The 27,294-nt window shown below is 37.7% G+C and overlaps 1 protein-coding gene across 1 annotated transcript; it reads left to right on the top strand.

Moving 5' to 3' along the window:
- Positions 1 to 12,090: 12,090 nt before the first annotated feature.
- Positions 12,091 to 14,650, top strand: LOC131014237 (uncharacterized). The gene is made up of 3 exons (XM_057942136.1): positions 12,091 to 12,736; positions 13,045 to 14,162; positions 14,285 to 14,650. The coding sequence occupies exons 1-3, from the start codon at positions 12,091 to 12,093 to the stop codon at positions 14,648 to 14,650; spliced, it is 2,130 nt and encodes a 709-aa protein (XP_057798119.1).
- Positions 14,651 to 27,294: the final 12,644 nt, after the last annotated feature.

The following is a 27,294-nucleotide window of genomic DNA, read 5'->3' as shown; positions in this document are numbered from 1 at the left end:
TAGAGAATTTTTGTGATTTGTAAAAATATTTTATTATATTATATCTATATAAGTTATTTTAGATATTTTAAATATTTTGCCCCCCAACGCCTCGGGGCCTGGCTCCGCTACTGCCTTATGACAAAATTACTAAAATAAGAATGGACACAACTCACGTTCAATATCTTTACAACGACTCAGGTATTGAACTAGGAACACTCTCACAAAGGAATTGTATGTAAACAACATAAGTACTTCATGATAGTAATATTAACGTGTTGTTCATACTTGCATCACTGCCAACAATAACTTTAAATATAATCAACTTTGGATAAATTAATAAACTCAATATTTTCAACATTTGGGAAATTTAAAATATGGACATAATATAATTTGGACAAACAGTAAGCAGCCAATAGGTAGGTGGGGCAAATACCATAGCTCCCATTCCAACAAGGGCAAATGGTTTTTAATACCCACTTTTATAATACATCTATCAAATCTACCCACCTATATAAAACATCTATGAAAAATACCCACTTCATAGTGAAATACCATTTCTACCCTTATACTTAATTTCTCTTTATCTCCCATCTTTTGCCTAATTAAGCTTGACTAGTATATCGGCTGGAAACTTTCCTCGTGCCCGATAGGTTACTTCGGTAAACTGGGTCTGGACTGTGAGACAACGCCACGTACTGTTAAGCAAAAATGATTAAAATTGGTATTTGTTCAAATTGATCCCGCGCTTCTCAAAATGGTATCAGAGCGGGTTTTTATAGAGGAATTATATTATGTTTAATTTATTTTATGATTAACCCATATGGGAGGAGACTCCATTGAAAATTATGGATCCGGACGAGTGTCCGAGATGTGTACACTACAGGAATTCTCTCCAAAATCTGGAGACAGAAATGGGTCACTTTATAAGTGATCTCAGATGGAACAATCGAGCCCTCGTGACCAACCTACGACGAGGAGGAGATATCGAGCTTATTCGCGATGTCATCGCGAGTATCCAAAATTATCATGAGCACCTCATGAGAATGGCCACAGCCAGAGAGACCATTGAACAAAACATGGCGGATGCCCATTGGTCTCACTACTGATGGAACCAAAAGACAAGGCGAGTGTAGCTTTTCCAGGCTACCAAAAGATCGAGCCAAGTTCTTCCGACAACGTCAACTTGCGGGAGATCCAAAAGACGGTGGAATATTATGGCGTCAAGCTATACGATCTACCGATGGAGCTGAGCAGAATATCACTCAAACAAGAGGAAATATTAACCCTCTTGTGTGATATCCAGAAAAGAATGAAGGAAATCGAAAGGCGAAAACCATGTTCCGGGAAAATACGGAAGCAATGGTCCAACGACCCGACGAATCCCCCTATATTTGATGCAGCACCCAAGGAGTTGCAGCCAAAGGATATAATCCGAATCATGAAAGGCAAATATCATGAATAGCCGTGACAGAATCGGATTAGACGATCTACAGGAGTTAGCAGAATCTTTTGCTAACCTCAATATGGTTGATCTAAAGATGAACCAAGGAGATGAGGTGCCCAAAAACGAGCCTCAAGAAGAAAGTTCGTCAAAAAGGGGTGGAGCTTCAGACGATGCAAGCCACTACCAACGAACCAAAAGACGCAGGCCACAGATGCGGGATACTCCTGTAGGGAAGGCCACACTTGAACCAATCCATCCATATGGATTGATTCTCAACCTCGACGAAGCCAGTTTCAAAGATTGGGAGGATCTCATCGATGAGTGGGCTTCAGCTTTGAATATCGTAGTCACCACAATTGAGTACGATAAAAAGGAGTTTGCCAAAATCTTCGAAGCAAGTCTGGCAGGAATGGCAAAACAATACTGGGATAAAATCGAAATCTCAGCAAGGGAAGAACTGTTTAATAGCACAAAACCTTATGATATCATTAAGGAGGCTACTAAACAGATCAAAATCCATTTCTTGGGAATGGGTTTTTTCGAAGGATCTGCAGAAGAGAAGCGTAAGAAGTATCATCAGGCACTATACAATCTTCGATTAATGGTGCTAGAGCCAAAAGCTCTTGATAAATTTCTACGCCTTTATACCCTATATGTTCATATGGGGGTAGTTGATGATACAACCGCCAAGGACCTCTTTTTCACAAAGTTTCCAAGTCCATGGAGGGAAATGCTCATCAACGAATACGTATCACCGGGAGAATATCCCCTTGATAGTGCCTCAAGAAGGATGTCTTATGTCCACAAGAAGCTGTCCGAATGGTGCCAGAAGGCAGCAGACTTAAGGAATCTCAAGAAATTGAGAAGACTCAACAAGAAGTCCCCATTGATGTGCGACAACATTGATCTTCCAACAGAGATTGGTGCTGAGTTGCTATATCAAAGGAGTAGCCGAAAGAAACATAGGTATCAACCCTATGAAAGAAAGACCAGAAGGAGTTCTTGGAAGCCAAGAACTATGTGGACCCGACAAAAGGCACGCTCCTACAAATCAGGCCAACGGAGCGGACCATCAAGAAACCGATTCTCAAATCAAAAGAGAATCCCGACGAGGAAAACTTTCAGGCGTACTCAAGCCAAAGCAAATGAAAGTTTTAAGGATTGCAACTGCTGGTCGTGCGGTGCACAAGGGCATATTTCAACCAATTGCCCAGACAACGAGAAAAGGCAGATAAGGAGATTCGAATCCACACCGGATATCGAAGACGCAATCTACCAACAGAAATTGATACCCGTGTATCAATTTGAAAATATATCTTCTGATGAAAGTATATATGAGCAAGAAGAAGTCTTTAGTTCTGAAGATTCGGGAATGTCCGATGGATCAACCGGAGACGAGTCAGACTAAAGAAGAACACGAGGTCCACCACACCCAGAAGGAGGATCAGAATGGATTTACTAGCCATTTTTTGATTCCACAGGAAGAAGTGGTGAAGAAGCTCGTAAGAAGACTCAACCGGGAAACTGGGGAGGTACAAACATACCAAGGGTTTTCCAATGGAAGATTGAATCGAGTTTTTAATAGCTTGATACCATCAAAGAGGAAGCATCATGTCTATTTTGGTGTCACAAACCGAGAAATGGCGCTTCCAATGGAGATTACAAGTAATCAGGTGGAGATCCAGCTGGTACCTGCCGAAGATATTAGGCAGGATCTTAAGAAAATGAAGCCAGAAGTCGCAAATACGATGAAATGGATTCATATTGGAGCAATTCAGTTGGTGATCAAATCATCCCTATCCCCTGGGACAGACCAACCAATTGATGTCGCACTTTGCGACAAAAGAATCAGAGATACTAGAGCATCAGTTCTGGGAGCCTTTTCAGGCAATCTCTATGCCAAGACGATTATAACCGAGTTCTATCCACAGATCGCTTATAATCTACAAGATTCATCCTTCAGCAGAGCCTTGACCCTCTATCAGGACTACAAAAAGAAGGAGCTGTTGACAGATGGGAATAGGCCATACTCACTGACTTATCAAGTCTCGTATGCCCTATCAAATTCTCATCACACGGAATTATTTCTGGGAAAAGAATTTATTGAGATTCCAGAAATATTCAAGGAGGTAGCCAGGGCAGTCAAACCAAACCGAGTGGAGATTCCTCAGATAGGAGAAATCGACATCGATATTGGAGACAAGACGGTGCTAAGCCATACTCAAAGTCTCAGACTGGGAGCACCGAGGCTATCATTTCAGGGAAATAGACTGACTTCAGGGTCTATTACAAGAAGTTTCTCTCAATCATATGAGAGAATGGCGATCCAGGAAACACCAGCTCCAGACATGAGGGTTAAACTCAAATGTCCCGAAGGATGGAGACAAGTTTCCACAAAATTTGATACAACAAGCAGGGAAAATCAGTTTCCTTGTAGTTCGTTGTATTATTTGGCAAATCCAGGTGACAACCGATACATCGGAACTCTGGAGGTTGGAGGTTTTGAAATCCAGACCGAAGGCCAAGCCGGACAAGAAGCAGATGTCCTAATCTTAGGACGAGATTTCCTTGACAAATATAAACCATGGTCATGGAAATCAGGAAGAATGGAGATCACAATAGGGCGTCAAAGGTTGATGATCTAATGACAAGTCCATTCTCAATATACATCTCTGTTGGGATGTTATACGAGAAATTCAAAGCAGAATATTTTGCTGCTTATGTGGATTCGGGAGCAGGAATCTGTACAGCAAAACGAGGAGTCTTTCCAGCAGAAGTGGAAGAAGATCTACCTCGAATTGCAGGAATGGATTTCTCCAAAAAGATTTTGCTTCTATCAAAGGGAGTAAAGCAAACGGAAATATTGATCGGCGGAGCAGGACAGACACCTTGGTACAAGGTCAAGACTCCACCAATTTATTTCCATGATACCGGAGCAGATATATTATTCGGCAATAATTTTCTGCAAAGCTTCAAGAGGTATATACAGGACAATGAAGCCAGGAGGCTAGTGTTCACAACCAATTGTGATCACAAAATCATTGTGCAAAGGCTCAATGGAGCTTTTCATCGTTCAATGCCAATCAAATTCCGCAGCAAGCGTGGTGATGATGGCAGACTCCGGCGACCCCAAATGAAGGATCAACGGAGATTCGGAGAAGTTTTGCTCAAATGCAGAACTGAGGGATTCCCAAATCTCTCTGAGGAAGAAACTCAAATCCTCAAAGTGTCCCTGATATCACACCAAGATATCAAGGAAGAAGAACAGGTGTCCATTGCCGACGTCAAAAGGAGGATTCAGAAGAGTTACCATGAGAATCCTTTGGCATGGTGGGACAAGAACCAGCTCAGAGCAACCCTGAAAGTTAAAACTGGAAAGGAGCATGAGTTCGTTAGGTTCAGACCTATCCTGATGAACCCTCAAGATCAACAGGATATGAGGAGCATAATCAAGGAACACCTTGATTTGAAGCTGATCGAACCAGGAAGATCACCCTACAGCAGTCCTGGATTTCTGGTGAGAAATCATGGGGAGATCAAGCGAGGAAAACCAAGACTGGTCATTAATTACAAAGGAATTAATGATATTCTTGAGTTTGACGGATATTTCATCCCAAGTAGAGAACACCTCATCAACTGCATCAGAAGTGCAAGGGTATTCTCAAAGTTCGATTGCAAATCAGGTTTCTACCAGATTCGCATGGAGGAAGGAAGTAAGAAGTTCACAGCCTTCTCAACTCCTCAAGGACATTACGTCTGGAATGTCATGCCAATGGGGCTAGCCAACGCGCCTCAGATATTCCAAAGAAAGATGGATAATCTCTTCAAAGATTATTCTATGTTTATGTTTGTTTACATTGATGACATTCTTATCGCATCAAAAAACATTCATGAACATGTCAGGCATCTGGAGATCTTTGCGGATGTTTGTCAACAAGAAGGACTAGTGCTGTCAGAAAAGAAGGCAGTCATAGCCACCCAGAGGATGGAGTTTCTGGGGATCGAGATCGATGAATCAGGGATTATTCTACAAGATCATATTGTGGAAAAGGTCCAGGGTTTCTCGGAGGATCTCAAGGAGAAAAAACAGCTCCAAAGCTTTCTCGGAGTTATCAACTTCGCAGGGATGTTCATCAAAAATCTTGCGGAACACAGAAAGGTCTTCAGTCCATTACTGAAGAAAGATGTTCCATTCATATGGAAGGAAGAACATCGTGAGGGTATGAAAAAGTTGAAAGAGATTTGTAAAAATCTCCCGAAACTTTCAATACCACAAGACGAGGATGACTTGGTCCTCTACACCGACGCGAGTGATTTTTGGTGGGCAGCTGTGCTTACAAAGATCACCCCTTATGGAGAAGAACCTTGCAGATACTGTAGCGGTCTTTTCTCCGACGACGAGGCTGTGCGATGGCACATCAACGAGAAAGAATTCTTTGCAGTGCGGAAGGCGTTTAAAAAATGGCCGCTTTTCTTACTGGCTAAAAAATTCATTTTGAAAGTTGATAACACTAACGTTAAAGCTTTCTTAACAAAAAAGATTGAATCTAAACCTGAAAAGGCTAGATTAATTAGATGGCAAGCAGAATGCCAATATTATGATTATGATATTGTCGTTTTAAAATCTGATCAGAATGTTCTTGCAGATTTCCTTACAAGGGATGGAGCTCCCTGAAGCGGAGGCCATCGAGGCAATACAGGGGCAGCTCTTTGAAAGTCTAGAGCTGCTACAACAAGAGTGGCACAGATGTGTGCTGCATACTAAACAAGCAGGAAAGATACAAGCGGCTGACGAAGCCAAAGTATCTAGCCAAATTGATGTCTGTTTCATGAAGATGTTCAATCTTCAGGAAGCAACTGAAAAGCCGCTCTTGCGCGCAGTCCGTGAAAATCGGGCTAAAGCAATGCTTTCCGTACAGGGCGGATTACCTGTAGCAGGGGATTCAAGTACCCCTAGCCCAAGTCCTGAGAGAATGGTTTCACAGCCAGACGCTCAAGGAAAAGATGTTGTTAAGGAATCACTCCCTGAATCAACATGTCAACCCTCCACCTCTGGGGTAAAAGAGGGAGAGATCAGCCTTAGGCCCATGACAGGCCAAGTTAAGGTTGATACTAATCTTATTATTTCTTCTCCTTCTTGGCAGAATTATCAAGACAGGTGGGAGAAACTTCTTACGAGAAGGGGCATTAATCCGGGAAATTGCCGGGTTGATGTTGCAGGAAAATATCCAAGGGTTTGGTTTACGCCAGGAGCCAATCCAAACGATGTTAAAGAATGGTATGAATTTGGGGCATTAGCTTCAGTTTATACCACTTCCCCGGCATTCACCGAAATCAAGGGTCTACCCAAATGGATCCAGAAAACAGTGTTCGATGCATGGGAGAACAACGAGTCCCTCAAAAGGGGAGACGTCCTGGAATTGTACTTCTTCAGTGCAGCCCCAGAACCAGTTGGCAAAGGAGTCTACGAAGCCTTCCATTTCATCAAGCTTCGGAGACCAGATACAGGAGCCTTGAACCGGATCAAAGTTCCTGAGTTTAATGCCGCAATCGTCTCAACATTTACGGAGGATCAAATCTCCACGAGACGAGCATGGGGTCTTTGGGTCTGTCTTACAGAGATGGACAAAATGAAGTCCAGATTCAAGTTCTTTCAGAGCTCAGATCTGGGAACGTTCCTGGTCAATACAATGACAGGAACCACAACCCAGTTTGCTGAAAATTCTTTTGAGAATAAGAGGCAAACTATTTGGGGAAACAAGATCGCGGGGAGCAAAGAGACTCGTCGCAAATTCTGCAATATGGCTCATGTTAGCCATTGGATCGAGAGAATCTGCGACCAATGTTCGTCGCAGAAGGAGCCAGAATTCGGCAAAGGTTTCCTCCCGAAACCTGATAGAAGAAGGTTCCGGTCTGATGAACATGACGAACGTCAGACACCAAAGGGAAGAACACCTCGGGCACCAAAAAAGTAAGGTGGCCGACAAAGCAGAGTGAATCATGTGATTCACAGCAGGGATCGCACCCACAAAAGAAACGACAAAAGTGGGTGGAAGAACAGGAGGACCACTCACCAAAAGCTTCAGGACAAAAGTGAGTGGAAGAAAAGTTGCCGGCCCCTACCAGCATTATCACAAGACGATAAGGCGAGGGTCCAGCACCATGTGATGCCACTAACAAAGTGTCGGCAATCAAGGCCGACAAAAGAAGGTGGATGTCATATTCAAGCAAGCTGGCCACGAAGAAGGAATCCGAGGCCAACAACCAAGCAATAATAGAGGGGTTCAAACCTCTATATAAACACAAGTGCTGGAGAGAAGAGATCATCGAAAATTTTCCACAACTTTCTCACACTACACACTCTCTCTTCAGAATCTATCTTTGTAATTTTTAATTCTTGTTTTCTTTAAGTTTTCGTTTTTAGTTTTTAGTTCCTTTTTATTTTTATGTACACAAGTATTAGCTACTATGAGTAGCTAAACAAGTTTGTCTCCTCCCTTGGGGAGAATTTTATGAAATAAATTAAATTTTATATAATTCCTCTATAAACACTTAGTTTTTGCCCAACTATTTCGGTTTAGTATAAATATTTTCTTTTCATTTTTTAACAAAAATATTTGGAGTCGACACACAGTGAAGGAGGGAAACTGATTCCTGAAGGTGACCATTCGGCGAAAGCCGGAACACAGTGAAGGAAGAAGGTTGCAACCATCACTTGCGAGTGTGTGGTTGGACGAAGGCCGAGGAGGCGAGAAGTCCGTAAAACGCGATTTAAGCTCCGGAAGGTGACCCGTCGACAAAAGGTATACTGTTGATTTATGATTTGAATTATTTAGAAGTTGTACGGAAGCATGTTGGGCCTGATTATGTCTTAATTAAATTTTGATAATTTGAACATAAAATGGTTTAATGATGGATTTGTTGAGGATTTGTTGAGGGGTAGTTTTGGCATGAATGATGAGTTGGATATGGTTGATAGGGGTTTTGTGAAAGTGGGTATTTTTGATAGATAAGTTATGAAGGTGGGTATTTTAAATTTTGACCCTTCCAACAAACTCAAAAAAAAGTCAAGAACAACAAGATAACTACTTCAGAGGGAGAGATGATGGATGTAATACCCTGTTTTCTCGTAGCTAAATTTAGAGTAATTTTGAATTTCGAATTTAAGATAATTCACGTCGGATTAAAAAAAATGAATTTATTTATTTTAATTCCAACAAAATAAATTTCTTTTAATTCCAACATACGACTTGCAAAACACTTTATAAGATTTAGTTATTTAAATTCTTATGCATTGCATATTTATTTAAATTAGCATTTAAGAATCCACGCAAGTTATTTAAATTAGCATTTAAGAACCCTGAAGAAATATTACAGTCCCAATAATTCAAGTCTCAGGGATTTTATTTGTCATTTCACTTCCTCACCTCAACACTCCCTCATCTCAACGTTTCAGCCACATCCCATCTGCCACTTTATACTAGGGATGTCAATCTAGTCTGAAATCCGTGGGCTGGTCTGATTAACTCACCACTCGAGAGGGTTAGGGTTGAATATTTTCAACCCGATAAAAGTTAGGGCAAATTGCATGAAAATGCCCCACTTTAATCCAAATTTAATTTTTTGACAATCTTTTTAATTGTCGCAAAAATTTCAACGAGCTTTCAATTTGTTGCAATGTCTGTCCGGAGAAAATTTTCAGCCAAATTAAATCTGAGTTGGCAGTCGGAATGCCAACGTGGCATCAAAAATGCCAAATCACACTCACAAACCCCCCTCCCACGTCAGCCTCCCCTCCCACGTCACTCTTCCCCCTCCCAAATGAAATGCCACCTGACCGCTCAGATGAACAGTCGCCGGCTGTCCTCTAGCCCCGCCGTCGGCGCCATCATCTTCGTCGTCCCCGAATTCCCCAACTCCCGCCCCTTCCGCGTCTCTGAGATTCCCCAACGAGTGGTCGAGATTCCTCCAGCCCCAAATCACGCAGTCGCTCAGCTCCTTCAAGTGGCTGTGCGCCACCGCGGCGGAGATCGAGCCGCTAGAGTTGGAAATCTTCTCCAATTATACCAAACGCCCCGCCTGGTGCGTCGAACCACCATGCCACCGCCACCATCTTCCTCTCGCCTCATCTCTCTCCATGTCTCACCATCTCACAGTGCACACACACACACACACAGAGAAATCATACCGCCCCATGCGCCGCCTCCTCAATTTTCAGACGACCGCAGTGGCAGCGCCGCCGCCATTGCCCTGAGCCCCCTCATTTCTCGCTAAGGATTATCTCTCTGTTTCTCCCTCAAAACAAGCCAACCTCCGTTGCTTTCCTCTCCCGGCCCCTCTCTCTCTCTGACTCAACAACAGACACTCAAACCTACCGCAGACTTCATCCCCATTCCTCTTAAGAAACCCTTGATCCCCTTTTCTGACTCCTCCGTCTTACGATTTCCAACGACCTCAGCAGCCTCCATAGAGCTCTTGACTTAATTAAAACTCAAGAAAGTTGGCAACCTAAATGAGTTTGGAGATACAAGGGGAGGCCGCAACGAAGTGAGAGAGAGAGAGGGGCGAAGGAAGTAGCGGCGGTGGGAGATGGGGGAAGGGGAAGCGTCCGATGGAGGTGGAGAAAGGGGAAGAGCCGACGGAGGTCGAGATTCTGGGCGGCTGTGGCAGCGGTGGAGGAAGTGAGAGAGATGGTGAGAGCCGACGGGGAAAGGGGAAATGGGGAAGGGGGATGGGGAAGAGAGAGAGAGGGGGCGACGTGGGAGGTGGGAGAGGGGAGGGGGGAAAAGAGAGAGAGAGGGTGACGTGGGGGGTTTGTGAGTGTGATTTGGCATTTTTGATGCCACGTTGGCATTCCGACTGCCAACTCAGATTTAATTTGGTCGAAAAATTTCTCCGAACGGACATTAACAAATTGAAAGCTCGTTGAAATTTTTGCAACAATTAAAAAGATTGTCAAAAAATCAAATTTAGATTAAAGTGGGGTATTTCCATGCAATTTGCCCTAAAAGTTACAACCTGATTAACCCGTAACCGAATAGCCCGACACCCGATAGGGTCGGTCCGACTAACCCGATGGGCTAGCCCGAAACCCGAATACTTAATATTAAATATTTAGATATAAAAATAAAAAATAATTAAATATTATAAAATCTCATCATTTCACTTTTCTATATTTTTTAGATGCTTTGCTTCTATGAATTCAAACATTTTACTGTTATCAACTTATTTTATATGTTATGCAATCTTAATATTTTTTTCAATATCTTATATTTTTGCATTTCATGCTTGCTATATAATTTATATCTTTGATTTCTATGTATATTTTATATATTATATATTAGATCATTAAAAATAACAAAATACAAATGATTATTTTATTTTACACATTTAAGCCGACTAGCTCGCCCGATGGGCTAGTCCGAAATCCGAACGTTTAGGGTTAGGGTTGAAAATTTATAACCCGATAAAATTCCCAGCCCGATTAACCCGCATCCGATTAACCCAAAATCCAATAGGGCTTGCCCGAAACCTGATGGACTGGCTCGATTGACATCTCTACTTACCATGCCCTTTCTCCCCATCAACAGCAACAAAGCCATACTTCCAAGTACAAGCAATAGTGCCTACTCCATACTTTTACACAATACATGTATGCCAATCTATATTCCATTTTTCACAATTTCTTAAAACCCGTGTTTTTTCATATAGGCTTTAATTGGTGGACGGAGGGAGTAATTCATAAGTTTTCTCTCACAAGAAAGAACCCCAAGAATTTCATCAGCTGGGTTGATCCGAGCTTCCATCATCCATCAAACTAACAACAACATGATCTTTCATAAAAGGTTTCATCTTCAACTCATTTAGTATGTCAATTTCCTTAAAGCCTGAACCGAGCTACGACAGAGAAACATTCTCATAAATGCACCCCATCATTTACAGAAGTGCATACATGAAACATACATATATATACATGATGGCAGATCATAAAGTTCATGTTTTTAAATGAGCTATTTCGATTTCAAGAAAACTAATTTTGTTGTAAAGAAGATAGAAGAAGTAGAATTTTTGAAGTTGATTCATTTTTGGTCTCTGTTTTGGCTTTTGAGCCGGTGGTGTTGTCTGAGTCGAGTCGGGTCTGGTGCAGAGACGGACGCACGTTGATGACCATGGGGGCACGTGCCCCCACAACATTTTTTTTTACTAATTATATATGTATATGTTATATATACTTGTTTTCATTCCCCAAAGCCCAACCCAATATGTCACACGTGCCCCCTCCCCACTCAACTTTTTCCTTTTTAATTAGTATCCCCAATCCCAAACCCATGCACCCTCAAACAAATTAACGCATTAGGCTAGAAAGTGATTACTCAAAAGTCAAATAAAGAATTATCAAGGGATCAAGGTGCAGTCGGCGACTCGGCGCCGCCACAAGTTCCCAACGAATTGCTCTCTCTCTCTCTCTCCTCTTTTCATCCTAATCTCATATAATCATATTGAAGGCTTGAAGCTCCGATTTTATCTCAACAGACAGCAGGTATCATAAAACAATCATAGATAAATTTGTAGTAATGTATATTAATCTGATTTATGATTGTTTATTTCGAAAATTTTATTTTAATTTTGATTTATTGAATTACATGATTTTAATTTAGGTTTACATGGAAAGATTTTATAAAAGAGCATTGGAACCACCATTTATTATTGGAAAAAATAATGATAGTGCCAAATCAAGTAGGGACAGTTTTGATGCAAAAGACCTTCCTACAGATCCGGGATTAAGAATTCAGATTTTGGAATATAATCCAAATATTCAAGATGAAGTTCGAAGGGCATACATATCGAGGGGTCCTTGTCAACCATTGAAGCATAATTTTCCTTTCTCAACCTTCGGGAAAAAATCAAGGCGTTTCAATTCTAATTGGTTTTCTGAATATGCAAATTGGTTGGAGTATAGTATATCCAAAGATGCTGCATTTTGCCTGTGTTGTTATCTCTTTAAATCAAAATCTGGAGAACAAGCAAATGGAGACTTTGTTGGTGAAGGGTTTAGGAACTGGAAAAAGGGGAAAAGACTGAAAGAACATGTCGGAGGTCCAAATAGTGCTCACAATAAAGCTTGGGCTATGTGTGAAGCTTTGAAAAATCAGAAACAACATATCCAATATGCATTTGACAAGCAGACAGATCAAAATCGAAGAGATTATCGAATGAGGTTAAATGCATCAATTGACTGTGTTCGATTTCTTTTACGTCAGGGACTTGCATTCCGCGGTGATGATGAATCAAAGACTTCAGCAAATCGAGGTAACTTTCTTGAGCTTTTGAATTTTCTGGCAGATCACAATGATGATATTAAATACTCCCTCCGTCCACGAAATGAGTACTCATATTTCCTTTTTCGTCCGTCCACGAAATGAGTACTCATTTCCCTTTTTGGCAAGTGTACCCCACAAAACTTTTTAATTAATACACTAAAAAATGTGGGACCTTTATTCTATTCACACTACACTCAATACATTTCTTAAAACTCGTGCCGTCCACAAATGGGTACTCATTTCGTGGACGGAGGGAGTATGTTATAAATGGTGCTCCTTAAAATCTCAAATTGATAGCACCTAGTATTCAAAAGGATATTGTGAATGTTGCTGCAGCGAAAACTATTAATATCATCATGGAAGAAATAGGAGGTTCACTATTTTCTATTCTAGTTGATGAATCCCGTGATATTTCAATGAAAGAGCAGATGTCAATTGTGCTACGTTTTGTGAATAAGGATGGTTGTATAGTTGAAAGGTTTGTCGGTGTTGAAGATGTTACTAGCACTACTGCTCTTGCACTAAAAGAAGCAATTTGTTGTTTCTTTTCTAGATATAACTTGAGTATTTCGAGGTTGCGAGGTCAAGGTTATGATGGAGCTAGTAATATGCAGGGTGCGTTTAATGGTTTAAAAGCTCTTATTTTGAAGGAGAATCCATGTGCCTTTTACATTCATTGTTTCGCTCACCAACTTCAACTTGCTCTTGTAGCTGTTGCAAAGAAACATATTCTAGTTTCTGCACTATTCTTCTCAGTTACTAGTGTAGTAAATGTTGTTGGTGCTTCTTCCAAAAGGTGTGACATTCTTCACCAAAAAGAAGCTGAGAAAATTTTTAGTGCCCTCAACAATGGTGATCTTGTAAGTGGAAGAGGTTTAAATCAAGAAACTACACTCAAACGCTCACGTGATACACGATGGAGCTCTCACTATGATACTTTGATTAGTTTGATCACTTTGTTTTCTTCTACAATCAAGGTTCTTGAGATAATTGTGGAAGACGGGGTAAGTTCTGAGCAAAAGGGTGAGGCAAACAATTTATTGGGATTGATGCAGTCGTTTGATTTTGTTTTTACCTTACATTTGATGAGATCCAACTTAGGAATTACAAATGAATTGTCAAAGGCATTGCAAAGGAAAGATCAAGATATTGTCAATGCCATGGCTCTCGTGAAAATAGCCAAGAAACGACTACAAATGATGAGGGATGAAGGATGGGATTCTTTTTATGATCAAGTTTCTTCCTTTTGTAATAAAGAAAACATCGATGTTCCAAATATGAGTGATAAATTTGTAGCTCGATGCAGGTCAAGGCGTAAAGCTCCTGAAGTTACAAATCTTCATCATTATCGATTTGATGTGTTCTTTTCTATCATAGATATGCAGCTCATGGAGTTAAATGACCGTTTCAGTGAGGCAAATACAGATTTGTTACTTTCTGTTGCATGTTTATGTCCAGATGATTCATAAAGGCTTTTGATAAGCATAGATTGATTAATCTTGCTAGATTCTACCCTCAAGACTTCTCTACATTTCAGATTGAGGCACTTGATGATCAGCTTGAAACTTATATCCTTGATATGCATTCTACTGATGGGTTTGGAAGATTAAAAGGTATTGGAGCTCTTGCACAAAAGATGGCTGAGACGAAAAAGCATGAGGTATATCCATTGCTTTATTTGTTTATAACACTAGCTCTTATTCTTCCGGTTGCCACTGCTACAGTTGAAAGGGTATTTTCTGCAATGAATATCATAAAGAATCGTCTACGCTGTCGGATGGGAGATCAGCGGATGAATGATAGTTTGGTTGTATATATTGAGAAAGAGATTTTTGATAGTGTTGATAATGAGTCAATCATACAAATGTTTCAGTCAATGAAAACTCGCAGATTTCAATTGTAATAGACTTGAATTATCGTGTAGTAATTTTTTTGAACGTATTTTTTATATATAATTATTTTGTGCTCCCGTAACACAAAAATTCTGGATCCATCCCTGGTCTGGTGTAAGCTGCTGTCGAATCGAGTCGGCGGTGAGGTGGAGACCGTGGCACCGCCGCGGTCGCCGGAGCTCGGTGAGGGTGGCTTCTGAGAGGACAGGGTCTGGCTGGAGAAGAGAGAGAGGTTGTTGTGTTGAGCTAGTCGAGAGGGAGAGATAGAGGGCGGCGATGGTGGCGGCAGGAAGCTGCTGCCGTCGGCCAAGGTTGAGCAAGGGAGGCTAGGGCACGGTGGCGGCGAGGAGTCGTCATCGTCGCCTGAAATTGGAGAGGGGGCGCGGCGGCAGTGGCTTCTCGCTGCTGACTCGCCGGAGTTCCAGAGAGGAATCGCGGCGGCGCGATTTGGTGGGGAAGAGGGAGATGGTGATGACTGTCGCCGGAAATTTTGAGAGAGGAGGCGGCGGCATGTTTCAGTGTGTGTGTGCTGTCGTGAGAGAGAGAGCGACAAGAGAGGGGAGTTTAAGGAGCGAGCGGGCAGCGGCCGGCGACGCTACCGCCGCCGGAGAAGGAAGAAGGTGGGAAGGGGTGCTGCTGCGCTGCTGAGGTGTGTGAGTGTGTGCGTGTGTTTGTGTGTGTGGGTGTGTTGAAGAAGGGTGTTAAATGGGCTAGGTTTGGGCCAAATGATGGGCTGCAGGTTATTGAAGGTGATGGGCCTCCTTATTAAACTGATGTGGGCTGATTTTATTTTAAATAAATAGATTGCATCAATGTTGATTAATTAAAGGGTAACTCTATTCATAGCCCCTTTTTACTCTATATAGCCTCCATTTAAAATAAATAATAATAATTAATTGTGAATTTACTGTTTTATCCCATGCTTACATTCACAAATTAAATACAAGCGTATAATCCTCAAATTGTAGCCCCCAAATTGCCTCTGTTGTTCCGTTCAGCAACCGAAGAAGAAGAACCCATCGGTATTGAATCAGGCCATCAGTTCCCAATTTATGGTTCTCTGATTATGCCGCACCGCTTCCAATCTCAACCTTGCCGGCCTTTTGTTGTTTATCCTTTACCAGAGGTCAGAACCCTAAATTTGTTGTCCAGCAAAATTGGGCGCTGCCGGCCGGAGGAATATAATTTTCAATTAACATAGAAAGTAAGTAGCGATGGAGAAATTGATCAGATTGAAGACGGAGAAGAGGCTGAGGTCGATAAGGAGGGAGATGGTGGAGCCGATTTACGGCAACAAGGACGCCGCGATGCTAGCCATCCAGGAGGACGCCATCGTTCCCAAGCTTCCTATTAGGCCCACTCCCTCCGCCAACGTGGCCTACTCTTTTGCCGCTATGGACTCGAGACTGCTGATGATAATCAGATCTCCAAATTCCTCAAGCCTGTCGCAAAGAAGCTAAAAAAAAAGATTAAGATTGCCTAGAAGTTTTTTCACGGCAAGGGCAATGAAGTAACTAAAGGCATATTTAATTTGTAGGGGAAAGCACAATGAAAGAGTTGGACATAAACCAAGTGCCCTCATCAGGAACAGACGAAGAATGCATGGAAGAAGAAGAAGAAGACGAGAGCCCGAATAGAGGCCTGGCTCGGAGAAAGAAGCTTCGCCTCACCAAAGAGCAGTCTCGTCTTCTTGAAGAAAGCTTCAAACAAAATCACACCTTAAACCCTGTATGCAATCATAAATCTTCAATTTTTTAGTTGTTAGAGAAACAAGAATAATATTGTATGTATTTTATGAAACGCAAAGAGAGAAGGAAACTTTGGCAGAAATATTAAGCTTGAAGTTGAGGCAAGTTGAGGTCTGGTTTCAGAATCGTAGAGCAAGGTATTTTTCGTACTTGGGCTATTTGGGGGGGGGGGGGTTATAGGCTAATATTTAATATATTTAATTTGGAATTATGATTTAAGGGTAAAATAGTAAATTTGTAATTATTTGTTATTATTATTTTAAATATGGGGCTATAGTGAGTAAAACGAAGGCTATGAATAGAATCACCCTTAATTAAACTATCATTAGTTTAATTAATTATTATTTTAAAAGAATAATTTGCATAATGATATTATATTATTATTATGTGCATATTTTAAGAAATCACTTATTATATGCTGAGTATGACATGAAATTGCATTTTTGCAATAAAAGTATTTATGATTTAATTGATATTATTTATAATTACAATTATAAAAGAAAATCGAATAAGGATATTGTTGGTGTCCTTAACTCAAGAATTTTAATTTTCAAGTATTTATTCATTAAGACAACCCGGCGTGACGAATCAAGTATGTTTAGTACATCCACTAAGAAGTAAAATTAGCTTTACGAGACCTATTAAGAATAGAATTTCTTGTAGGCTTTGTGGACCAAGTGGATTAGCGCTGCTTTTCCGAGATGAATTTATGTGATTATGATCTTCAGGCTTTGCCTAACCAGGTGGGCTTACTTTCCAAATGTATAAAGTATGATTGAGTTATTAAGCTCTAAATGTTTTAATGAAATGCAAATTGTTTATTCAATGAAATGCAAACTGTTTATCCAATAAAATGTTTATGTGCACTCTGCTCTGTTTAAGGCTCGCACAGTTAATCAATTGATGTTCTCTTATGGCCTAACACGTTGTTTGAGAATTGTGTACACTTGTTAGCTAACTCGGTGGGTTGATCTCCATCGGGCACTAACCAGAGGCGTTATAAGGGTGCTCGGCTGGATGTGTTCCGGAGCATGAGAAATATGAAGCCTGCCTGGGTAGCGCCCCGAGGTCAAAGTAAACTTGTCTGGGTTACGCCCTCAGTTCAAGTAAGCAGGAGACAGAGATCCGTCGGTGGCTAAAAGGTCTGGGATCACAGCGAGTAACAGAAAATGGAGTATGACATGTGCGAACAAATGAAAGAAATTATTTTAACATGCTTAGAAGTTATTTCAATTTAAAACCTTCTAAGTTATGTCAATTATGACTTGATAAACTGTCTTTACGAAAATATGAAATGTTTCAGAACATGCATGCCCACTGAGTACATTAGTACTTAGCCCAAAAATAATTTCAAATGTTTTCAGGTTGGTTGACTGGTGCTGACGGGACTGAGCTGAAGCTAGGGTTCAACTTCCTTTTAAGACTTCTGCTGTAGCAGTAGATAATATCTTGTCTTTTATTGTCTCAATTCAAGACTCTCATGTTACATTTCAAATGACATCTCTGATCGAGCTTAGAATATTAACTCCTAGTTTTATGCTAATGAATGTCGGTTGTCAGAAGCATGAAACAAAACTTGTGATCCAAAAGGGCCTAGCCCGACTTGATATCTTATTATTCGGGTTTTAGCAAGGTTTTTCCCTTGTCTTATTTTTATGAATTAGTCGCACTTTGATTACATTTATTCTTTCCAGAATTGGGGTGTGACAGCAACAAAACTTTCATAAACAACAAAGGCATTTCCACTTGCAAACTTGGGCTTTCCAAAGAAATCCTGTGGCTTTGATGGGAGGGAATTACGCGTTGGATACTTTGGTTTGGGGCAATATTAGCCTAGTTGAGGTTGCTATATTCGTAGATCTTACGTTGGACCAGGGGATGTCACTTGTTCCTCATATACGGAGTAGTGTAGAATGAGAAACCATTAGTTCTCCCAACATGAGGTCCAAACAAACAACACAGTTTGTAGTAGTGTGGCTCCCTGTGATATTGATAAGCTTGCGGGAAGATTTTTTCTTATAAGGGTGTGTTTACTTTGATGGATAAATTTATCATGGGAAAATAAAGGATAATAAAAGTTTATACCTTTAAATGCCTTCTTTCTTTTCCCACATTTTATACAAAAGAGAAGTTCACCATTTTTCCTTCCTTATTTTCACTTTAAAGATGGATAATATTATCCTTCCAAAAATGGAGGTATAATATTATCCCTTCTTGAGACATTTAAAGGCATAAATTTTTATTATCCCTCATTTTCTCATGATAAATTTATCCATCAAATTAAACGCACCCTAAAAAGATAAGATTCAATTCCATGACACATATTATATTATAAACTTTGAAAAACCAAACTTCAGAGAATTCCATACCTTGAAGATTTCTCTCCAAACAGTTTTATCGACTGTGATGCAGTTATTCTTGACATCCCATTGAGTGTTAGGGTACCTCTTTAAGTTTTTGTAGGTTATATAGCGTGTCTCCAGGAACTTCACCCACCTTTCGCAAATATAACCCACCCGATCTTCGGTGTGGAAGAGATATGTGATCTTAAGCTGTGGCACCGCCATGTGGATCAATTCCTACAATACGAGTTCTTAACACTTAGCTCATGTTATAGATAATGGAAACCATTGTCCATCTAGGGTCTCTAGGTCAACCTATTCCTGGACTTTACAATACATATATGCATTTTTCATATTCATTAATTTATCTAATGCCTCATCTAGGTTAACTCACTCATTTTCATGAAAAGTTCGCATACAACATGACTCAACCTTATCATACAGAGATACACTTAACTTTCATGAAAAATCCTTTAAAAATCAACTTCCATACTTAGAAAATATTTCAACAATTTGAGCTCTTAATGGGCTGTTTTGCAATAGACACCAAATCTAGCTCAAAGCTCCAATGGAGGTTATGAAGAATATTCTGAAAACTTGACCTTGCAAAGATCATTCTCCAATTTGAATCAAGTCAATCGGAGTTCAAACGAGAAAGATATACCCTTTCAAAGATAGGCATTTTATCAAACAAAATTTGAAAATTTTCAGATTTCTAGATTAAGGTTAGGTCAGTGGACTATCTTTAAAAATTCATATCTCCATTTCAAAAGTCCACTAGGAACCCCAATGATTAATCCAAAAACTAGGGAGAGTGTAGAACACTTCTCCAGCTGGATTCAACCTCAAAATGTTAGGAGATATCAATGCTTAAAGTTTTGTGCACAGTTAGGGTTCAAGTTCGACAGGTTCATAGCATAAATTGAAAAAATAACTCTAGACTTTATAAAAAATTCTGAAATTTATCAAATAGGTTCAAAACATGCCAAATAACATTTTTTATAAAAATGGACTCAAGACTAGGAGGTTTGGGTTGGCATTTGCCTTCCCAAAGTCGTAAGTTTGTAAAACCCACTGAGAGTTTCAAAGAATAAACACCAAGCTTAAAAAATTGCCACCGGCCGTTTCCCTCACCCAAAAATGGTGAGGCTGGTGTCAAAATCAAGATACGAAAGTCTACAGAAACATATTTAAGTTTCAAAGGTTTTTACCAAATGAAACTCGACTCATGTCCTCTCAAAGTTCGTCTACAAAAACTAAAATTCAGACGGTCAACGAAGTTTAAAAACTCACAGATTAATCATAAGAAGTCCGAAAATTCTGAAATTTGACCACAATACAGAAGACACATTAAGCGTCACATTGAAAAGTTTTGGTCACCTTGTGGATAGCTGAAATCGCTTTGTAAACCACTCCTAGAACAGTGTGCCTACACCAGATTCTCAGCTTTACCTTATACACGATTTTCCACCATAAAAATGATAATACTCATATTTCCATGGTTTTTAGTGTTCATATGATGTCAATTTTATAGGATTGAGTGTTGAATAGTTGTTTTGTGCCTATATTATTTTATCTTGTGAAATATGATACTTGCCCGAACTTTGATAAAATTTATAGGAATCTTGAGATCGAATTTGGAAAAATATTCTGAAATAGAAGTTGTACTCCGTGAGTGCAAACGGATTGCAAATCGGAGTTCGGACGAGGAAGATATGGCCGGAATAAAAACATCGCACGCAACAGTCCAAACTCGGTGACCCACTGGAGTTGGTCACCGAAATCAGTGATTTTGAAGGTGTAACTCACCGAGTTGCCCGCCGATATCCTTGTTTCTGTTTTACACTACGAGTTTTAGGTTCAGTGAGCGCCGATTTGAGTGATTTTGAAGGCACAAAACGGCGACCCACTCGGTGGTCGCCGAGTTGGTCGCCGTTACGTCCATATTTCCAAATTTTTATGATTTTCAGAGTTATTTTCGAGTTAAAACTCTGTATTTTACCCTGACACTATGTATAGGTCTTCTTTTGACCTATTTAGGGTTCCCAACTTTAGTTTTTAGTTCTTTAGCTTTTAATTTTCATTGCTTTCTAGTTTTTAGAGTTTGGATTGGATTTGTGCAAGGATTGAAGATTCAAGATTGTTACATTGGTTTCATTACGGGTTTTTATATAATTCAGTTTTTATGATTGCTTTCTTATTAATTATGTTTATGTTTTCTTTTACTATGTCTGGCTAAGTTTTTAATTTGATTCTAGGGTTTGTAAATAGTTAATTAGATTCATGTGATTAATTTATTAATACATTTTTGTCTTCCAGTTTATGATTCATAATTTCTGGTGCTTGAATTCTTGTGAATTATCTGATCAATAGTTTGCATGAGTAGCTATTCGGTTTGAAACCTAACGGAGATAACTGTTTAGTGGATTCAGGAATGTATGATACGAATTTAACCTTGAGACCTGATGGAGATAGGTGGATCATAGGGAGCTATTGAGAGTTAGTAGATTATCTTGATCGAGACCTAACAGAGATAGATAATTTATTAATCACGATCTTTGCTGCTCTGACGATAGTATTTGATTAAATGTGTGATCTCTCATCATAACTGGATTGAATTGGTAAATAGGATTAATAGATTGATTATGTGAATTTGGTTAATGAATTTACTTTCCTAGGATCAATCGTTTTATTATTTGATTTTTTTTCAATCTGAATTTTATTGGCTGTGTTCTAAGTTTAGTTTTTATTAAAACCTTTTATCTATTTGCTTTACCTGAATATTACTAGAGTTTACTTAGGATTACTTAGAGTGATTCGTTATAATAGTCCATGTGGATACGATACTCTGCTTGTTGTTTTCGTGCTACAATTACACTGTTTAGTTGCAGTTTTGTCGCTAGTAAAAATAGTGATAAAAAACCTCACCACAAACATAATCCAAGAACACTATACATATCCTCACGAAACATATAAGACATATATGTAAAAATCCATGGTGTTCAATCATTATTCAGTTGGAATAAGCAAAGAAAACTCACCCTTGCAGCAATATCTTCACTCTCACTTTACGCCCTAGGTTTTCCAGGACTTTCCCTTGCTTTCCTACTTCATTTGGGGATTCAAGGGCTGCTATGGATTGTGAGAATGGTGGGAGAAGACTTGTGAGAGTGGGGGAAAAGAGGAGGGATGAAAATGAAGGAGAAATGGAGAGGGAGTGAGACCTTTACACTTCTAAAGAGGTTAAAGAGTGTGAGGGAAGTTGTATAAGCCAAATGGCTTTAGAGAGGGGAGAGGGGGCTGAATTTGGGGTCTAGGGGGTAGGGTGGCTGCCACCAATGCATAAGTGCATTGGTGGAGGGACTTTTAATCTTCCAATGCACTTTTATTTATTATATTGGTAAAATAATAAAATAAAAGGTGGCTGATCACATATGGGCTTGGGCTTCAAAAGTGGGCTAGTATTAGGACCTAAAATCAGCTCAAGCCTTGCCAAAAATCAGCCCACTTGGGGTGCCCTTCTACGGCCCAAACTCGCTCAATCCCGACTCAAAGATGAACTCGTATATATGCACTTAGTCTTTCATACTTTAAAATGCAAATATATATATATATATATATATATATATATATATATATATATACCTATTGATTTTAAATCAATATCACATGTAAGAAATAAAATAATCATCTTAATTTATTTTATTTTATTTTCCGCCTTTCTTAAGAGAAAACCTAGGCATTAAGACTCTTTAAATTATCGCAAGGATAATTATTCTCATAATTCTAATAATATCAATAAGATATTATATATTCTAGGATCTAAAATTCGGGGTATCACACAACACAAATCAGGTTCGTAGATAGTGAGTATGATGCGGTAGAGACGTGGGACGGAGTCGAATATGTTGGCGGTGGCCCAGCTCTCGCTGTCAAAGGAACCAATGTAGGTACAATGCTTCCACACCCACTAGAGGCACCCCAAAATGACGAGGCATTCCACGCCGCGAGTTCGAAACTAGAGTGGTGCGTGAAGACAGGGAGAAGAGTCGAAGCTTCCCATTTGTGGTGATGTAAAGTAAAACCAATCGATTCTTTGTGTATTATGTGTTGTTTGAGGCTTTGAGATTATGAATAATGAAATTCACTTTTCGTTGATAATACACACAAATCCATCAACCAGATTATCAACTCTTAACACCGTGAATTCACTTTTTTAATTATTTAAGAGAGGTTGTACTTTTAGTTATTTGGTCAAGTAATTATTGTCGTATTTTTTTTTATTGATATGAAGAAATATAATTTTCAAAAATAAAAAAATTGTGAAAAATCTGCATGCTGAATGTTTCAAACCTAGCGTCATTAGGTTAAAAATATGGAGCTTTACCTGCTGCGCCAACACCTTATTTTAGTAATTATCTATGAACATATGTTTTATATATTTTTTAAAATCAAGTCGGATCAATCCATCTCACATACTCCCTCCGTCCGCGATATCGTTTCCACTTTGTGAACGACACAAATTTAAGGAAATTGGTGGATAATAGTTGATAATAGTGATATTGCTGTGAGTGTAGTTTGAGTCTCATTATGGTTGCGAGTGATAAGCTTGTAGACTCTCTTATTATAATATAAATAAAAGTGGAAACGATATCATTGACGAATTAAAAATGATAAAAATAAAAATAATATTGTGGATGGAGGAAGTATAAACCTGAGTACAATGAAATCTTTCCGTTCTAATTTGGATATATTTGAACTCCAACCTACAAATTAATATTCATTTCTTATTTTTTCGCATTTGGTGTCGCTTTGTCTGGAAAGTAAATGGGTTTTGTCTGGCGGCCTTGAGATTAGATCAACATTTTTCCTTTTTGTCATTATTTTCCATTACTTTTTCATATTGCGGTCAAAGAATGCTATCTCCAGATTCTCTTTGTGCTTAGCGTAGGTGGATATTTCGGATGATATTTTTGGTCCCCTAATTTAATGTGTTTTACTATGTTTCGTTATAATTTTTAATTTATTATATTTTAATATAATAAAAAGATAATTAACAAGGATTCACTATAGAATTTATAATTATATATATTCGTATATTTATTTTGAACTAATAATGGAATATTTAGATTAATTAATTCAAAGTTATGATATATTTTTTTAAAAAAAAATCAAATTTTAATGATAAATATTAATTAAAGTTCATCATATAATACTATTTTATAACAAACAATTATAAAATAGAGAGATTAAGAGTGAGAAACACTAAATTGTGGGATAGACCCCATCCTAGTGGATTTAATGTGAACTATTTCAATTAAAATTAATTTAATTTAAAAATATTGATTAGAAAGTAGAAACAATTCAGCCAAAGAAATTAATTTGCATCCTCACCCCCCCATGAATCATCCTCAAGTTTAATTTTCTGACCACCAGATTTCGACGTTGCAAATATGACTTTGTTTCCAAGTGTTAGAAATGCTATTGTTTTAGAGTAAAAAACGTAAAAATTCTCAAATTCAGAACTTCACAATGATAAAAAAATCGATTCAGCCAACACTCAAAAAATTGATGCAAAACAGCTGAGTTCCTGGCCTCTTTGCAAAACGACGCCGTCGAGTTTTTATCATGTATAAGAATTCTAGTGGCTTCCTAATTGCAAAAACTACAAAGGTTGGATGCATACTTTTCACATTTTGAAAATAGTAAATTTGACCAAAAGTGGTGCTTGAGATGCAATATATATATATATATATATATATATATATATATATATATATATATATATAAGATACTTTTAAGTGTATAAAATAGGAACAAATCATGTCCATTAGATCATAGTGAATTAATGGCTCAGATCAAATTATATGGACATCTGAAATTTGTAACTGTTTCCCTTGCAATTCATACGTTTTTCTTATTACGAATTGAAAGTAATTTTGTTACGAATTATATTCTATGCACGAATCTGAAGTTCTTTTATTACGAACTATGTTCTGATTAGGCAAATTTCAAGCCACGAGATCAACCAAGATCTAATGGACAAGATTTTTTACCATTTTATACACTTAAAAATGTTCTTATTTTAGCTTACCCATATATATATATATATATATATATATATATATATATATAGAGAGAGAGAGAGAGAGAGAGAGATGGGGGAATCAATAGAGAAGCTAAATATTTGACAAAAGACGAAAGGCAGTCTGAATAAGTCAATAATTTTACTGAATATGCCAACAATTTTACTGAACGGAATAAATGTGGCGTGTTATTTACTGAATGTCTATTCATGCGGTCTCTTGATTTATTCAATAAAGTTATTGACTTATTCAAAACGAAATATATTGACTTCTCCATAGATCCCTACCCTATACACAGACGGAGCCAGGGGGGCTAGGGGGGGCTAGAGCCCCCTCCCAAATTTTGAGTTTTTTTATTTATTTATTTATAATTTTAAAATATATATAGATATATGTTTATACCTATTATAAAATAATTTTGTTTTATAAAAGAGTATTTGGTTATTATATTCTCTCATATATACTTAATTTAAGGATAATTTTGTTTTTTAAAACTATATGATCTATGAAATATTGTTTGTTGTTATTACTATTATACTTGTCTTTTAATAAAAAATGCCTAATATGTATGAAATGCTAAAAAAAATTATAATGTATTGAAACTAATTTGTAATATATAGAAAATATATAATCTATGGACATGTTGTTTGTTATTATTATTATTATGCTTGCCTTTTAATAAAAAATGTCTTAAATATACGGAATTTCCAAAAAAAGTTTTGTGATATATTGAAACTATATAATCTATGAAAATATTGTTCGTTATTATTAGTATTATGCTCGTATTTTAATATAAAAAAATACCTTAAATATACTGAATGCCCAAAAAAAATTTCTCGAACCCCCGTACAAGTTCAACCCCCCCCGAACTAAATTCCTGGCTCCGTCCCTGACCCTATATATATATATGGGAGCGTTCCAATGAGATCTCTTATATGCGGTGAGATCTTAGATTGATTTGTGGATGTTGATTTCATGATGGAGCAAAAATTTTACCAAATTTGTAAAAATGAAATGCATTTTTCAGTTCAAAGTTATGCATTTATGTGTGAAATTATATGCATGTAAAACATAGTTGTTTTGAGATAATTTAAAAAAAATTTATTTTTATTTTTATTTTTAATATTCAACGATTTTACCCTTCTGCAGATTTTGCCTTTGAGACTCCTTGCCAAGTGTCACAATCTTGGTGTGCCACATATACATAATGTGTGGTCAATATTGGGTATTACGTACTAAAGGACATGCATGATACTACATATATAATCCTATTCCTATATATATATATATAGGGTCAGCTTCAATGGAGACAACTTCTCTATATAGAGAATAGAGACCAAATCAAAGCCATTGATCTCACCAAAATCAATGAATCAGATTAATCCGAATTCTTCAAGTTTAGGAAATCCCGTAAATTTCTCATTTTCCAATTCTGGGAACCAACGAACATTATTACGAACTTACGAACATACTAATGTTCGTCGATGTATTCGTATAAAAAATAAATGAACATACTAATATTCGTCGATATGTTCGTATAAAAACAAATGAACATACTTATGTTCGTAAGTTCATAATAATATTTGTTGGTTCCCAGAATTGAAAAATGAGGAATTTACGGGATTAATCTAAACTTGAAGAATTCGGATGAATCTGATTCATTGATTTTGGTGAGATCAATGGCTCTAACTTGGTCTTCATCTATATATATATATATATATATATATATATATATATATATATATATGAAACACCAGTTTTTGTTCCCGCCAATTTTTCTCTTTCCTTCCACTATGCATTTTTTCCACATTTTCTCTCTCCTCTCTCTATCACACGTTTTGTTTTTTTTTACTATTTTTTTCATACAATTTCTCTCTCTTCTACTCTCTTTTTCATACTTGAGTGATTTTCTTTAAAGAAAAAAAAAATGATATATGAAAAGATATTGTATATGTATCTTAAATTAAAGATAATGACAAGATTTTTAATTTGGTATAAAAATCATAAAATATGAATTTGAAACAAATAAGTTATTATAATTAAAAATTTAATGATAATTATTTTTCTTTCTCTTCTTTCTTTTTCTCTATTCTTTTATATTTTTATCTCTTCCTTTTTTGCACTATTATTATTGTTGTTATTATATCGTAATTGTTTTATTGTAATTTAATAATTGTTGTTATTATTTTTTTTTCTCTCTCTCCCTCTTTACTACAAAAAATCTTTTATCTTTCCTCTTTTGATAAAAAAATAATTTAGAATGAATAAGTTATGATTATTTAAAGTTTTAAAATATAGCATATTGTTCTTTCCTCTCTATTTTAATGAGTGTTAATTTTCTCTTTAATGACATGTTTACTTTTTTCTATTATATTAATTTAATTATTTTTCTTTTTTTCCTTTTTGTATTTTTAGATAAAAATAAGTAAATATCATGTGTTTGTGTTTACATATATTTTTTAAATTATAATAGTTTAAA

This window comes from Salvia miltiorrhiza, chromosome 1 (assembly GCF_028751815.1).
Source record: "Salvia miltiorrhiza cultivar Shanhuang (shh) chromosome 1, IMPLAD_Smil_shh, whole genome shotgun sequence".
Classification (NCBI taxonomy): Eukaryota; Viridiplantae; Streptophyta; class Magnoliopsida; order Lamiales; family Lamiaceae; genus Salvia; species Salvia miltiorrhiza.
This window is presented reverse-complemented; position numbering and strand designations above follow the sequence as displayed.